General features: G+C 41.3%; 1 protein-coding gene across 1 annotated transcript in view; it reads left to right on the top strand.

Moving 5' to 3' along the window:
* Positions 1-11,681, top strand: part of erbb2 (erb-b2 receptor tyrosine kinase 2) — a 66,418-nt gene extending 54,737 nt beyond the window's left edge. The window contains exons 23-27 of the mRNA XM_017723622.2: positions 643-789; positions 1,198-1,295; positions 2,501-2,686; positions 3,990-4,347; positions 4,726-11,681. Coding sequence (XP_017579111.1) covers positions 643-789; positions 1,198-1,295; positions 2,501-2,686; positions 3,990-4,347; positions 4,726-5,057 — 1,121 coding nt within the window. The 3' untranslated portion in view covers positions 5,058-11,681. The remainder of the gene's footprint in view (positions 1-642; positions 790-1,197; positions 1,296-2,500; positions 2,687-3,989; positions 4,348-4,725) is intronic.
* Positions 11,682-13,019: the final 1,338 nt, after the last annotated feature.

Below are 13,019 nucleotides of genomic sequence, written 5' to 3'. Positions count from 1 at the left end.
GTGTGTAATATGTGTATATATATATATAATATGATTATAAGATAATTTCCTACTTTTTTCAGATTTTTAAAAAATGAATAGCTGTTTTTACTGGAAATAAAAAAAAAAGCAGGGTGGTCTCTGACTTGTGCTCAGTACTCAGTAAAATTTGGGCACTCATGATTTTGTTTTTCATAATCTTTTGGTCTAAAGAAATATGCTTAAATGCTTGAAATGTGTTGCCAATATAAACATAAATAAATGTATATGACATTATTTCCAAAACCGATGTTTTTGGACTTTAATATTTAGTATAACATTTAATATGGACTGAAATATTTTTTTGATATTCTCCTCCTACAAGAGGTTTTCATTTAGAGTTTGAATGATAATAAAAAACACCAGTCGTTATATCGTAATATTTACTACCACATTAAAAGTTAGTTACTGGTCAGGATTTCTGACTCCATGGGTATTATTTCTCAGATGAGAAATAGTTTAAAAAAAACAAACAAAACAACACCTCCTTATTAAAGGCATGCCCAAACTTTTCTCTGTGACTGTATGTGCCTCAATATTTCTTTATGCGTTTTAGATTACACTGTGGTCAGTCCTAAGCCGTTGCGTGTAAAATAAGCTGTGACTCACGTGTTTACTGCGCAGGAGTGACTGTGTGGGAGCTGATGACCTTTGGCATGAAGCCGTATGACCTCATCCCGGCGCGGGATATCCCGGAGCTGCTAGAGGGCGGAGAAAGACTCCCTCAGCCCATCATCTGCACCATAGATGTCTACATGATCATGGTCAAATGTAAGTCTTCTATTTTTTGAATGGTTATAGTAGAAAGCATCACATACGTCGGCATTATTATGGTCTAATACACCGAACAGGCATAACATTATGACCACCTCCTTGTTTCTGTGCTCATTGTCCATTTTATCAGCTACACTTACTGTATAGGTGCACTTAGTAGTTCTACAGTTACAGACTGTAGTCCATCTGTTTCTCTGATACTTTATTAGCCCCCTTTTACCCTGTTCTTCAGTGGTGAGGGCCCCCATGGACCCTCACAGAGCAGGTACTATTTGTTTAGTGGATCATTCTCAGCACATTGATCTGATTCCTTGTGAAGTAGGATGATAGATGAAGCTAATTATCAGGTTGGGTTACTAATCTGATTGATTGACATGTTGGATGATTGCTTGATCTGATTGACAGGTTGGATGATCGATCCTGAGAGCCGACCCAAGTTTAAGGAGCTGGTGACAAACTTCAGCGGCATGGCGCGAGATCCAACGCGCTACGTGGTCATCCAGGTACACGTTCACACCAAAACTTCAGTCACATGCTGGAAAACTGGCCAGATACATATACTGTAGATTGACCGCACTGAATTGAGGTCCAGCAAGTTGCACAGCACCTGCAACACATCTGACGGAGTTGGCTTAAGCTTACATGTTTAAAAATTTGTTCGCAAAACAAAAATATAAACGGATAGTGATGCATACATTATATGGACAAAAGTATTGGGACACTTACAGGAGCTTTTATGATTACCATTCTAAATCCATACGCATTAATATGGAGTTGGTCCCCCTTTGCAGCTCTAACAGCTTCCACTCTTAAGGGAAGCTGTCTACAAGATTTTGGAGATTGTCTGTCTGAAGTCAGAGACTGATGAGAGCGCAAGAGCGTCTGGCTCTGTTGTAGTTCATTCCAAAGGTGTTGGATGGGCTTGAGGTCAGGGCTCTGTGAGAGCCAATCAATTTCTTCTAAACCAAACTCACCCAGTCAGGCCTTTATGGAGCTGCTTTGTGCACTGGGGCTCAGTCATGCTGGAACAGAAAAGGTTCCCACAAGTTGGAAGCAGACAATTGTCCAGAATGTCTTGGTGCTGAAGCATGAAGGTTTCCCTTCACTGGAACTAAGGGTTCTAGGCCAACCCCCGAAAACAACCCCATATCATTATGCCTCCTCCACCAAACTTTACAGCTGGTACAGTGCAGTCAGGCAGGTAACGTTCTCCTGGCAACCACCAAACCAACTGGTTGGTCCCAGTACTTTTGTCTATATAGTATATGTATGAATATATTTGGAAAGCAAAAAAAATCTCTCTAAACAAGCAATTTTGAATGGTCAAGGGTCAAGGGCTAAATTTTTTTTAAGCCTGTTAGAAAAGCATTCCAAACAGCTCCTCAAGAAGCTGCTTGGGGCAAAGCCAAGAATGTACAAAGCTGCTTCAAGACAGAGCAGGGCTACCTTAAAGAATGTAAAATAGAATATAGCTTGGATTTGTTTAACACTTTTATGGGTCACTACATAATTCTGTGTGTTACTCCATTGTTTTATGTCTTTGCTTTTAACCTAAAATGTTGAGGGGGGGGGCATGAATATGGAAAACCACTTCTGAGAGTTGTCCAAACCTTTGAGTGGTACTCTACTTTGTACTCTACAAATATGTCATCGATCATCGTAGATTAATGATGCCCTGTTCCTTGTTTTTTTTGTCTGCACCTTTCAGAACGATGATGAGATGAGTCTTTCAAGTCCAGTGGACAGCCAGTTTTTCCGCACCCTGCTGGCGGAGGAGGGGGGAAACGTGAAAGAGCTTTTAGATGCTGAGGAGTATCTGGTCCCTCAGCCAGGCTTTTTCAGCCCGCAGGCTGAGAGTTCAGCCAACGGGCCCAGCCGACACCACTCCCACAGGGTCAGTCCCTTTCTACTGTCCTTCTGTCTCATTCTCTCTTTCTTTACTCCCTCCACACTCCACCATAATGCGAATAATAAGGAATAATGTAATGTAATGATAGTAGTAATATAAACAAGCGGAATAAGTAATATATCGCTGTTGTTGGAACAAAACCTTGTATCTCTATTTTTGTCGTTTTTCAGTTTTTGACATAATTTGAAAATCACTGTTTATGTTTACACTGTGTGTAAATTTCATGATGAATGGACCAAAAGAAATGACCCAAAATGACTTCGTAAGATGTCTGGTTCCATTGACTTACATTAAAATAAAGCATGTTTTTTCCTTCTCCTGTAAAGTTACCGTTTTGGAGATTCAAGGTTTTCTTCTGACAACAGCGATATGCAATATGAGTAATAACTTGTTGTTTATTTATATGAACAATGATAATATAATATACATAAATCACTAAATATACCATGTGTTTTCAGTATTTAGCCTGTTCACTCTTTTTCCCTTTCTTCCAGCTTCCACTCGTTTCAGTAGACTCACTTTCTTTCAGTTTCTCAAAGAATCTGCAGACACGCCTCCAAAGCTCAGTCTTAGAAACTGGTTAATCATTTTCTAAAGTCATTAAACACACTTTCATGTTGAGGTCTGGACTCTGGGGTGGTTAGTCCATTGTTCTGAGAACACCAGCAGCTTCTTGGATTTGCAGTTTTTCTTTTTTTGAGTGTCCTTTCTCGATGAAACGAACACTCAGCAGACTCTAAGTAACATCAAACGTTAAGAGTGTTAGGATTAGGGCAAGGGTGAGGGTTAGGTTTTGAGTTGAGGTTGAGGTTAGTGTTAGGATTAGGGCCAAGGTGAGCATTAGGCTTAGGTTTTGGGTTGAGGTTAGGGTTAGGATGAGAGCCAAGGTGAGGGTTAGGTTTTGGGTTGAGGTTGAGTTTAGGGTTAGGATTAGGGCCAAGGTGAGGGTTAGGATTAGGTTTTGGGTTGAGGTTAGGATTAGGGCCCAGGGTGAAGGTTAGGTGTTGGGTAAGGTTGGAAAGGTTAGGTTTTGCGTAATAGAAGTAACATATTAACAGCACATCTACTTTATGTAAGAAATGTATCAACAGAACATCTACAAGATATTTACCTCAGTGTATTCAGACGTTTCACTACTGCTACTATGTTGTTCATGTGTTACTGATGACCTGTTAAGAGTTTATTAATCATCTACAAAAGACTACTTCAGTGAAAGCGTTACCCCTAGCCTGGTCGACACTATTTTTGCAAACATCTGCTTATCCCTCCCCTCACCTCCCCCAAACAGAGCACAGACCTGGGCCTGGAGGTGGACGGCCTGCCGGGTGCGCGGAGCATGCACTCGTCAGTCAGCACTGTGGGGCGGAGCCAGTACCCCACGCTTCCTGTAGGGGCCACTGCTAATGGAATGTGGGGAGGATCCGGGTACCCCTCTCTGGTCCGTAGCATCTCTCGTCACTCAGCTGGCGGCCACTCGGACTCAGTGTTTCTGGACGGCGGCGCAGAGGAGACCGGCCCTCCCTCCAGCCCGGACCGCTACAGCAAAGACCCCACCTTCCCCACCGGCATTGACGGAGACCTGGAGCCAGAAGGGCCAGTCGGATACCTGTCTCACACACTACCACGGAAAACACATACACAGCCAGGTGAGTACATTTTATTTATTGAAGGGAAAAAAAACATTAAAAAAAAACTTTAAATCTTTTTTTTTTTTAAAAATACCAAAAAGCTGTTATATTCATATTTTCATGACTTCCCAATATTTAGCTTATTACTATCTTAATTGGTGCCCTGGGGTTAAAACAGGTCATAATCCTTGTGAAGATCTAAGGTAGGACTACTTCATTGCCATTTTTTTTTTTACTGTGGGACCACAGTTTGGGCTAATTCTATAAAAATGGATCAACCTAACTGGGGTCCTTTCATGGGGCATCCTCAAGTCATGTCATAAAGATATTAGTGTCGATAAAGTATGTAACATTCATCAGTATGTGTTCCAAAGATGTTCTCTCTTCTCTTTTCAGAGTATGTGAATCAGGAGATCCAGCCTGAGCGGCCCAGCACGCTGCCCCGTAAAGCAGGCGAGAGGCGCCTTCCTAACGGCCTCGGTGCCGGACGCAGCGTGGAGAATCCGGAGTACCTGGTGCCCATGGTAAACACATCACCTGTATCACCAGCCTTTGACAATCCATACTATCTGGACATGGTGGCTAAAGCCATGGCGGTGGGCGGAGCGGCAACGAGCGGAGGTGCGCCACATCATAGGCAGCTGAATGGCTACGTCACCCCAACGGCAGAAAACCCCGAATATCTGGGGCTGGCAGAGACCTGGAGCGGCCAGAGAGAATACACCTGAGGAGAAGGGCAGCTCGAGTGTGTACATTACTGTATGAATGGGTGCTTTTAAATGACTGTATGAATGATTAAGTGACAAGTATTTGGTGCTTTACTGTTCAAGGGCACACTCTTGGTGATGGAAATTCCACCCTAACAGAGAAACTTCTCACAATTTCCTCGATTTCTTTCCAAATCATGCCCAAAATCCAATGTAGCATCCTTTTTCGTGGACTAAAGCATTGTGGCAGCCTTTCGTTTGAACTCGGACGGATTGATTTTTAACACTAAACCATGGAGAAATTGCTTGAACTCTCCAAAATGAATGGACGGACATCGTCGGGAGCCAAACTGAACACGGTACGAGTGGGAATGTTTTTTAAAGACGTTTCAGCCTTAACGAAACGAACAAGAATGTACAAAAAAAAAAAACCTAAAAAACAAACCAACGACACTGGACAGGATGATGTATCTGGGAATAATTCCTGTTTTTCTTTTTATAAATGATTTTATTTTCTTTCTGTTTGTTCTCCTGTTACCTCTCACGTCCAATCACCTTATGTCGTTCAAGTCTTCCAGACAGGAAGGCTAGTTTAGAGATGTCAACACTGGATTTCCAGGCAAGATGGAATAATCCCCTGCGACCTAATGGCACAATCAAAGGCCCAGCCAGAGCAGCTGGGCCATTATTGGAACGCGTGAGAGAGACTTTTTGTCGCTGCGAGGCAGAGACTTCCAGCATGATGGAGGAGGGTGCTGCGTCCAAAAAGAAACAGGAAATGAAGAGGAGGTTGTAATCTGGCATGTTAAAGGAAAAGCCTAGAGTTTTCAACCTGATCTCTATCTGCTGCTTGCGTAACACACGATTGAATGCCAAAGACAATAGTTTTGACACATTTTCCTGTATTTAGAGAAAAACAGAGGACTAGGTGACTCGAATCTCACCTATAATGGACGTCAATGGGCCTTCAGCACGCATATAATAGAAGCCACTGGGCAGTTAGTGCAGCAGATAGAGCTTTTTTATTTTAGCCATTTTTACACTCTATTATATTTGAACAGAGGTTTCTATCCACTATGTTGGTTTTATACATACTATATGTAAAGCACAAGACCGAGTTTGAAGTCTGGTGCTCTTTTAATTTGTTTGTATGAAGTAGTGTGTAATTTTTTTAAGCTTCAGCATAATCAGTATGCTTTTTGAGGATGGTTATTATGTAATTGGGATTATTTCCAAATTTTATATGATGAATCTGTGAGCACCTTTTGGGTAAAAAGACTTGGAAACAGGCTTGGAAATATTTTAAGGTGGTTTTTTTTTTGTAACCTTAAATCTGCTAAATCTAGGCTGTGATTTGTTGAATAATCCACTGTTGTGAATTTGGTGCCCAAAGCTTGCTTCTTTATTTTTACACTGGAGCTACGAGGCTAATGTAGCCGACAAGCACACACCCCACCAGTTAGCATGGCAAACAGTCATCACACATTCGCCTTAAACTAATCTCAGATACCACGTCTGAATTTGGGATCTATGCACTGCATTCTTTCACTATATGCTGGGTACCTTACAATCTAGTCCAGAGGTCGGCAACCCAAATGTTAAGTGCCTGTCAGTCCACCTTGGGAGCCACGTTTTATGTCCATTTTACCATCTTGTGCTGATGTGATAGTATATGCTAAAAAATATAATGAAAACACAGACTTACTTTGCTTATTTAGCTCAGCTACAGCCACTTTTCTCGCATCTCCGACAGGAAACTTTTGCACATAAATAAAAGTTTCTTGTAAATTGTTTCTCAACATTCGACTTCTTACAAGGCTGGAATCGCTTCTCATTCGCTGTCATCATGAGATAAAAAAGCTAGTTATCCTGTGATCTCAAGATAGTGACTTTGTTGTCTTGAGATAGCAAGTTGATTATCTTGTGATCTCAAGATAGTTATCATGAGATAACGAGTTGATATCTTGTGATCTCAAGATAACTTTATCTTACTACCATTACTGGCTTTTCCAAGGTTTGCAAATTTGTGGGCTTGAATTTCATACAGATGAACTTGGCGTGAAGCAACATTAACTATCTTGTGCTCTCAAGATAATGTTCTTTTGAGATCACAAGATAATTAGCTTAAGGCAAAAGAAGAGATCACTACCTTCCTCTTGCGTATAACTGGTTTTTCCAAAGTTTGCAAATCGTGGGCTTGGATTTCATACAGATGAAATTTCCGTGAAGCAACATTAACTATTTTGTGATCTCAAGATAACCAAGATAACAAGATAATTAACTTGTTATCTGAAGATAACAATCCAGAAAATTTTAACTACCTCTTGGCTTGTCTGAACTTTTGGAACAACGGCCTCAGAGCACAAAACTATAAAGAAGCAAACTTCAGACACCAAATGTATCTCGGTTGATTGGCCACTTGGGGTCTTTTGATTCCTCTCCTGTCCATCCTGTCAACTCCTCCTCTCCACTCACTCAGATTTGGGCTTTCCAGTTTAACCCCTGACACACGAGTTGGAGAACGTGATGTAATGTGCGTATCCGAATGGCGGTGACCCCCGGGTGAGCACACGCCCCTTGAATGGCTCCATTGTTCCAAATTACAACGTGCAACTTCTGTTAAAACGTGCTTTTCATTTCATCGGGCTAATGTCCCTCCACCCCTCCACCCCCACCATCGCTCCACGTCGTTCATTTCTCACTTTCTTTTTCAAGAACCTTCTCGTACAGAGAAGAACATGCAGAGTTTGAAAGTTTGGAATGACTGCTTATAGACTTTTATTTTGTATAATAAGAGTTAATATTGCATACAAAATAAAAGTTCTTAATATGAAGTACCGCATAGATTTTAAAACTGTAAACTAAAAACCAAAAGGTGCTTTTTGGATTCTTCAAGATGCTTGGATGTTTTCATTTTGGCATTTTGGATTTTTTCTTTTAACCTCTGGATGTTCTACAGCTTTTTCCAATGTTTTAGGATCATCTACAGCATCCGTTCCTCGGTCTTTAGTACTTTTATTAATCATTTGAAACCTGTTTAGTTGCACAGACGCTACACTCTTTGCTACAAAGAGCTTAGAGCGATGCTGTAGAAGAACCACTTTTGGTTCCCCAAGGACCATGTTGGAAGAGCTTGAATGAATGTGAGGAAGCTCTTAAAGGTTTAAAGAACCATCAAATAATGTATAGGTTCTGTACCAATTTCTTTCTCAAGCTGTAACATTATGTAGAGAACCTTTAGTGTTGTCCACACACACATCTCATCTACAAAAACGGTTCTCCAAAGACTAAAGAACCATCTGTTGTAAGGTTTTTGGGGGAACCGAAAGTGGTTCTTCACTCAAAGAACCCTTTTTTGTAATTTCATTTTGAACAATGCAGACAATTTCAGTCTTTTTTTCCATTTATACTACAAGCTAATTGGTTTAGGGTTAGTAAACAGTGATTCCAGACTTCTGAGCAGCGCTCAGGAGTCGGTGGGCAGAGGAGGAATTTGTTGAATATGCATAATCAGCCTGTTGACTGTTGCTCCACGTATTTAAATGCACGCCTTGTTTCGGTCGTAGAGCCTCAGCTGGTATTTACAGACCAAGTCCATGAATTGAGAGAAAGCCAGTGGAGCTCCAGTGCATGTTAATGTTCCTGATATGAGACGACACAATGGGAGGTTTGTGTCCCAGAGTGAGGGGGTGGGAGGATGGCGGGCGCTCGCTGAGTCTCCAGCCAAGGGTGCTAAACTTGCATTCCTTTGCTCTGGTTTTCGATGACAAGTTCACAGAAATGAGCAGTGTTTGGCTTTGTTCACACAGCAGGTAAAACCGGCCCAAATCCGATCTTTTTCTTCATGTCGCTGCTGTCTCGAACGAAACCTTGTATCTCCAAAATGGTAACTTTACAGGAGACGGAAAAAAACATACACTGCTTTTAATGTAAGTCAATGAAACCAGACGTTTTTCCAAGTCATTTTTGCCCATTTATTTTGGTCCATCCTTCATGAAATTTACACAATATAAAGGCCAATAAGCGTTTTCAAATTGTCAGAAACGGAAAAACGACAAAAATGGAGATACAAGGTTTTGTTCCGACAGCAGCGATATGGGACACAGATGTGTGTCAGTATGAACAGGTAAACACACTGAATCTGACGTTTTCAATTCCGATGAAGTCCGATCTGCGGAGGTTCGACTCCGTCTGAACAGCCAGGTTGGAATTTGTGACTTTTCCGTCAATCCGACTAGACATTTGTCATAAGAGCTGCTGAGACTCATTTAGGCCTTGATTATAAATTGTACCAAAATATAGAAGAGACTGATCCAAAACCCTCCGTGGTTTTAGAAAGAGATTTAGAAAGAAACAGCCGAACGCAGCCGTAAGAGAACGAGGCTGCAGTGTCAAGAAAAAGGTTTAAAGAATCCGACGCCAACCAAAGTGACCGTGGCTGAATAACATGCACCTTTTACAGCGAACTCGAACACGGTTTGGGTGATGAGCCTCGCTGTCAACCACTGGAACTTCGTAATCGCTCCTGTGATGCCAGTGAAGATGAAGCTGATTCTCTGGAAGCGACTGGCCTTTTTTGGCAGTCATGATTGTTTACCTCTGGAGGAGCCGCATGAAGCTCTGCTCTTTTGCGCAAGCGGATCGGTTTGGGAGCTGATTTTTTTTTCAGACTGATGTCCAAACAGATCACATTTAAAAGACACTGTGAACAGCCAAACAAGACAATTGGATTTGGTGAGAGAACCAGATTTGGGCCACTTTGACCTGCGTCACATTGAATATAGAAGAAAGCGACCATAAACTGATATATAAACTTGGACAATCCGACACTTCATTGGCCAGAAACGGATAATGTTGGTATCATGTTTTCCAGCATGGATAATCTTAAACTCAGAGCCCAGGACATTCTGGGAAGTCTATAAACACACAAAATCTATAAAGACGAAATGGACTATTGTTCTCTAATGCTGTGGTCGCATGACATGGAAAACTGGGAAATGCCAATTTTCCGACTTGGAAATTGCACTCAACCAGCCGAGGAAGTTATATTTATAATCATATGAGTGAAGAACTCTTGAGTTCTTGATGATACATGAGTTTACTTTCACCTCTTCCACTAGTGAGAACCGCTAAACTTGGAAGTAAATGTGAAATAAAATAAACCTGGTGCACTTCTGCATGCTTAAAAGGGTGGTTCTTTAAGGGTTCTTTAGTAAATAAAATGGTTCTATATAGAACCATGAACACTCAAAGAACGCCTTGCATGATTAAACAGTTCTTCAGATTGATGGACAATGTGTTGTATATGGTTCTGTGTAGTATCCTTTTTGAAAAGGGTTCTGCTATGATTACGATTCCAAGCTTGTAAGCATAGAAGAACCCTTTTTGGTTCCAAGTAACACCAGAAAGGAGTTTTTTCTATTGTTACAAGCTTGACATCGTAACTGTAGCAGGACCCTTTTTTGGTTCTATATAGCACCACAAAACGTTCTGTGGTTATGATGTCAAGCTTGTAAGCATAGAAGAACCCTTTTTGGTGCCTTTTTTTAGGTGCTTTATGGAACCATCCATAACACGTTCTCCATCAATCTGAAGAACTCTTTAATCATGCAGATGGTTATTTGAGTGTTTAGGCTTCTATATAGAACCATTTTCTTTCCCAAAGAACCCTGTAGAACCATCTTTTTGGAGTGAGTGTAATCTAGGAGTTTTTAAATATAGCAAAGGAAAAGAACGATGTGCTACGGCTGGGCGATATGGGCAAAAATACAGTATCACGATACTTTAAGAATGTGGTATTATTGTAGATCATGAAACAATATTTCTGTTTTCTGACATCTGATGAGGTAGAACGACAAAAAGAACCAAAAAAATCATTATTTGTTCTCACATTTTGCAGTAATTCCACTCAAACAGCACTAATTACACTCTATTTCTGTTGAAATGTGTAGCTGGTCAGTATTTTTAAGTACTGACGATGTCCATGATGCACTCAAAGAAGAATATCGTGATGGAATTTATCGCGATAATGATGAATATCGTTATATCGCCCAGCCCTATGTTATGCACTTGCCGGACTTCCGGTTTTTTTTTACGTGTGGTGGCCGTATCTTCCAACTAGTTACCCGACTGGTATGTGCAGCTCTCAGTGAGCAGCGAAAGGTGCAGTCGGATGGTTCCCATCAGCGAAACTGTCGTGGCCAAAACATTAATGCAGTTGTTAGCGACTCTGGAAATTTATTATGAGTTATAAATTCAGGAGTTTGCAAGAACCGACCGTTACAATCCGGAAAATCAACACGAAGGAGTTGTAGAAATGTGTCTTTGTCTTTGATTTTAACAAAAAAAGTATATCTTTTATATATTTTGAGGTGTTTTTTTTATATGGACTTTGCTGTGGTAGGACACTTAGTACAGGCCACTCTGTGTTTGATACAGATTATCACATCTGAGAAATTCATATAGAGAAAAAAAAAAGCCATGTTTTTTCACTTCGGCTCGAAAAATATGTATAAAACAAATGTTGACAATTTGTAAAAGGTTTTAAAGACGAGTTAACAGGATCCTGTATGTGAATTTCTGTAAAGAGTGTTTGTAACAGGCCATGTATAGTGTGTCTTGAGGTAATACAGTGGTACCCTTTCACTCTCTGGTGTGTGTATTTTTATTTATTTTTAGTTTTTTTTATTTAATTTTATAAAGAAATATTTTTGGGGGAAGAACGTAATAATACACCATACTGCTAAAAGTATTGCCTTCACACGCAAATGAACTTGAGTGAGATCCCATTCTTAATCCATAGGGTTTAATGTGATGTGAAGGCTTTCCACAAGGGTTAGGACTGTGTTTATGGGAATTTTTGACCGTTCTTCCAGAAGCACATTTGTGAGGTTAGGCACTGATGTTGGAAGAGAAGGCCTGGCTCACAGTCTCCGCTTTAATTCATCTCAAAGCTGTTCTGTCGGGCTGAGGAGCAGGACTCTGTGCAGGCCAGTCAAGTTCTTCCACACCAAACTCGCTCATCTATGTCTTTCTGGACCTTGTTTTGTGCACTGGTGTGCGGGAAGGGGCCGTCCCCAAACTGTTCCCAAAGTTGGGAGCATGAAATTGTCCAAAATCTCTTGGTGCTGAAGCATTAAGAGTTCCTTTCACTGGAACTAAGGGGCCGAGCCCAACTCCTGAAAAACAACCCCACACCATAATGCTCCCTCCACCAAACTTTACACTTGGCACAATGCAGTCAGACAAGTGCCGTTCTCTTGGCAACCGCCAAACGCAGACTCGTCCGTTGGATTTCCAGATGGAGAAGCATGATTCATCACTCCAGAGAACACGTCTCCACTGCTCTAGAGTCCAGTGGCGGCGCTTTACCCCACTGCATTCCAGGCTTTGCATTGCACTTGGTGATGTAAGGCTTGGACGCAGCTGCTTGGCCATGGAAACCCATTCCATGAAGCTCTCTATGCTGTTCTTGAGCTGATCTGAAGGCCACATGAAATTTGGAGGTCTGTAGTGATTGACCTCTGTGCACTATGCCCCTCAGCATCTGCGGAACCCACTCTGTCATTTTACGAGGCCGACCACTTTGTGGCTGAGATGCTGTCGTTCCCAATCGCTTCCACTTTGTTATAATACCACTGACAGTTGACTGTGGAATATTTAGTATTGAGGAAATTTCACGACTGAACTTGTTGCACAGGTGGCATCCGATCACGGTACAACGCTGGAATTCACTGAGCTCCTGAGAGCGACCCATTCTTTCACTAATGTCTGTAGAAGCAGTCTGCAGGCCTAGGGGCTTAGTTTTATACACCTGTGGCCATGGAAGTGATTGGAACACCTGAATTCAATGATTTGGATGGGTGACCGAATACTTTTGTCAATATAGTGTATAAAAGCCCTTTCCTGCCGAATAGAAGAGAAAATGCTTTTCCCTTGTTTCTGGAAGTACTATGTCAAAATAATGATTTATTTTCTCAAAAT

The sequence above is a fragment of the Pygocentrus nattereri genome, chromosome 13 (genome assembly GCF_015220715.1).
Source record: "Pygocentrus nattereri isolate fPygNat1 chromosome 13, fPygNat1.pri, whole genome shotgun sequence".
NCBI lineage: Eukaryota > Metazoa > Chordata > Actinopteri > Characiformes > Serrasalmidae > Pygocentrus > Pygocentrus nattereri.
This window is presented reverse-complemented; position numbering and strand designations above follow the sequence as displayed.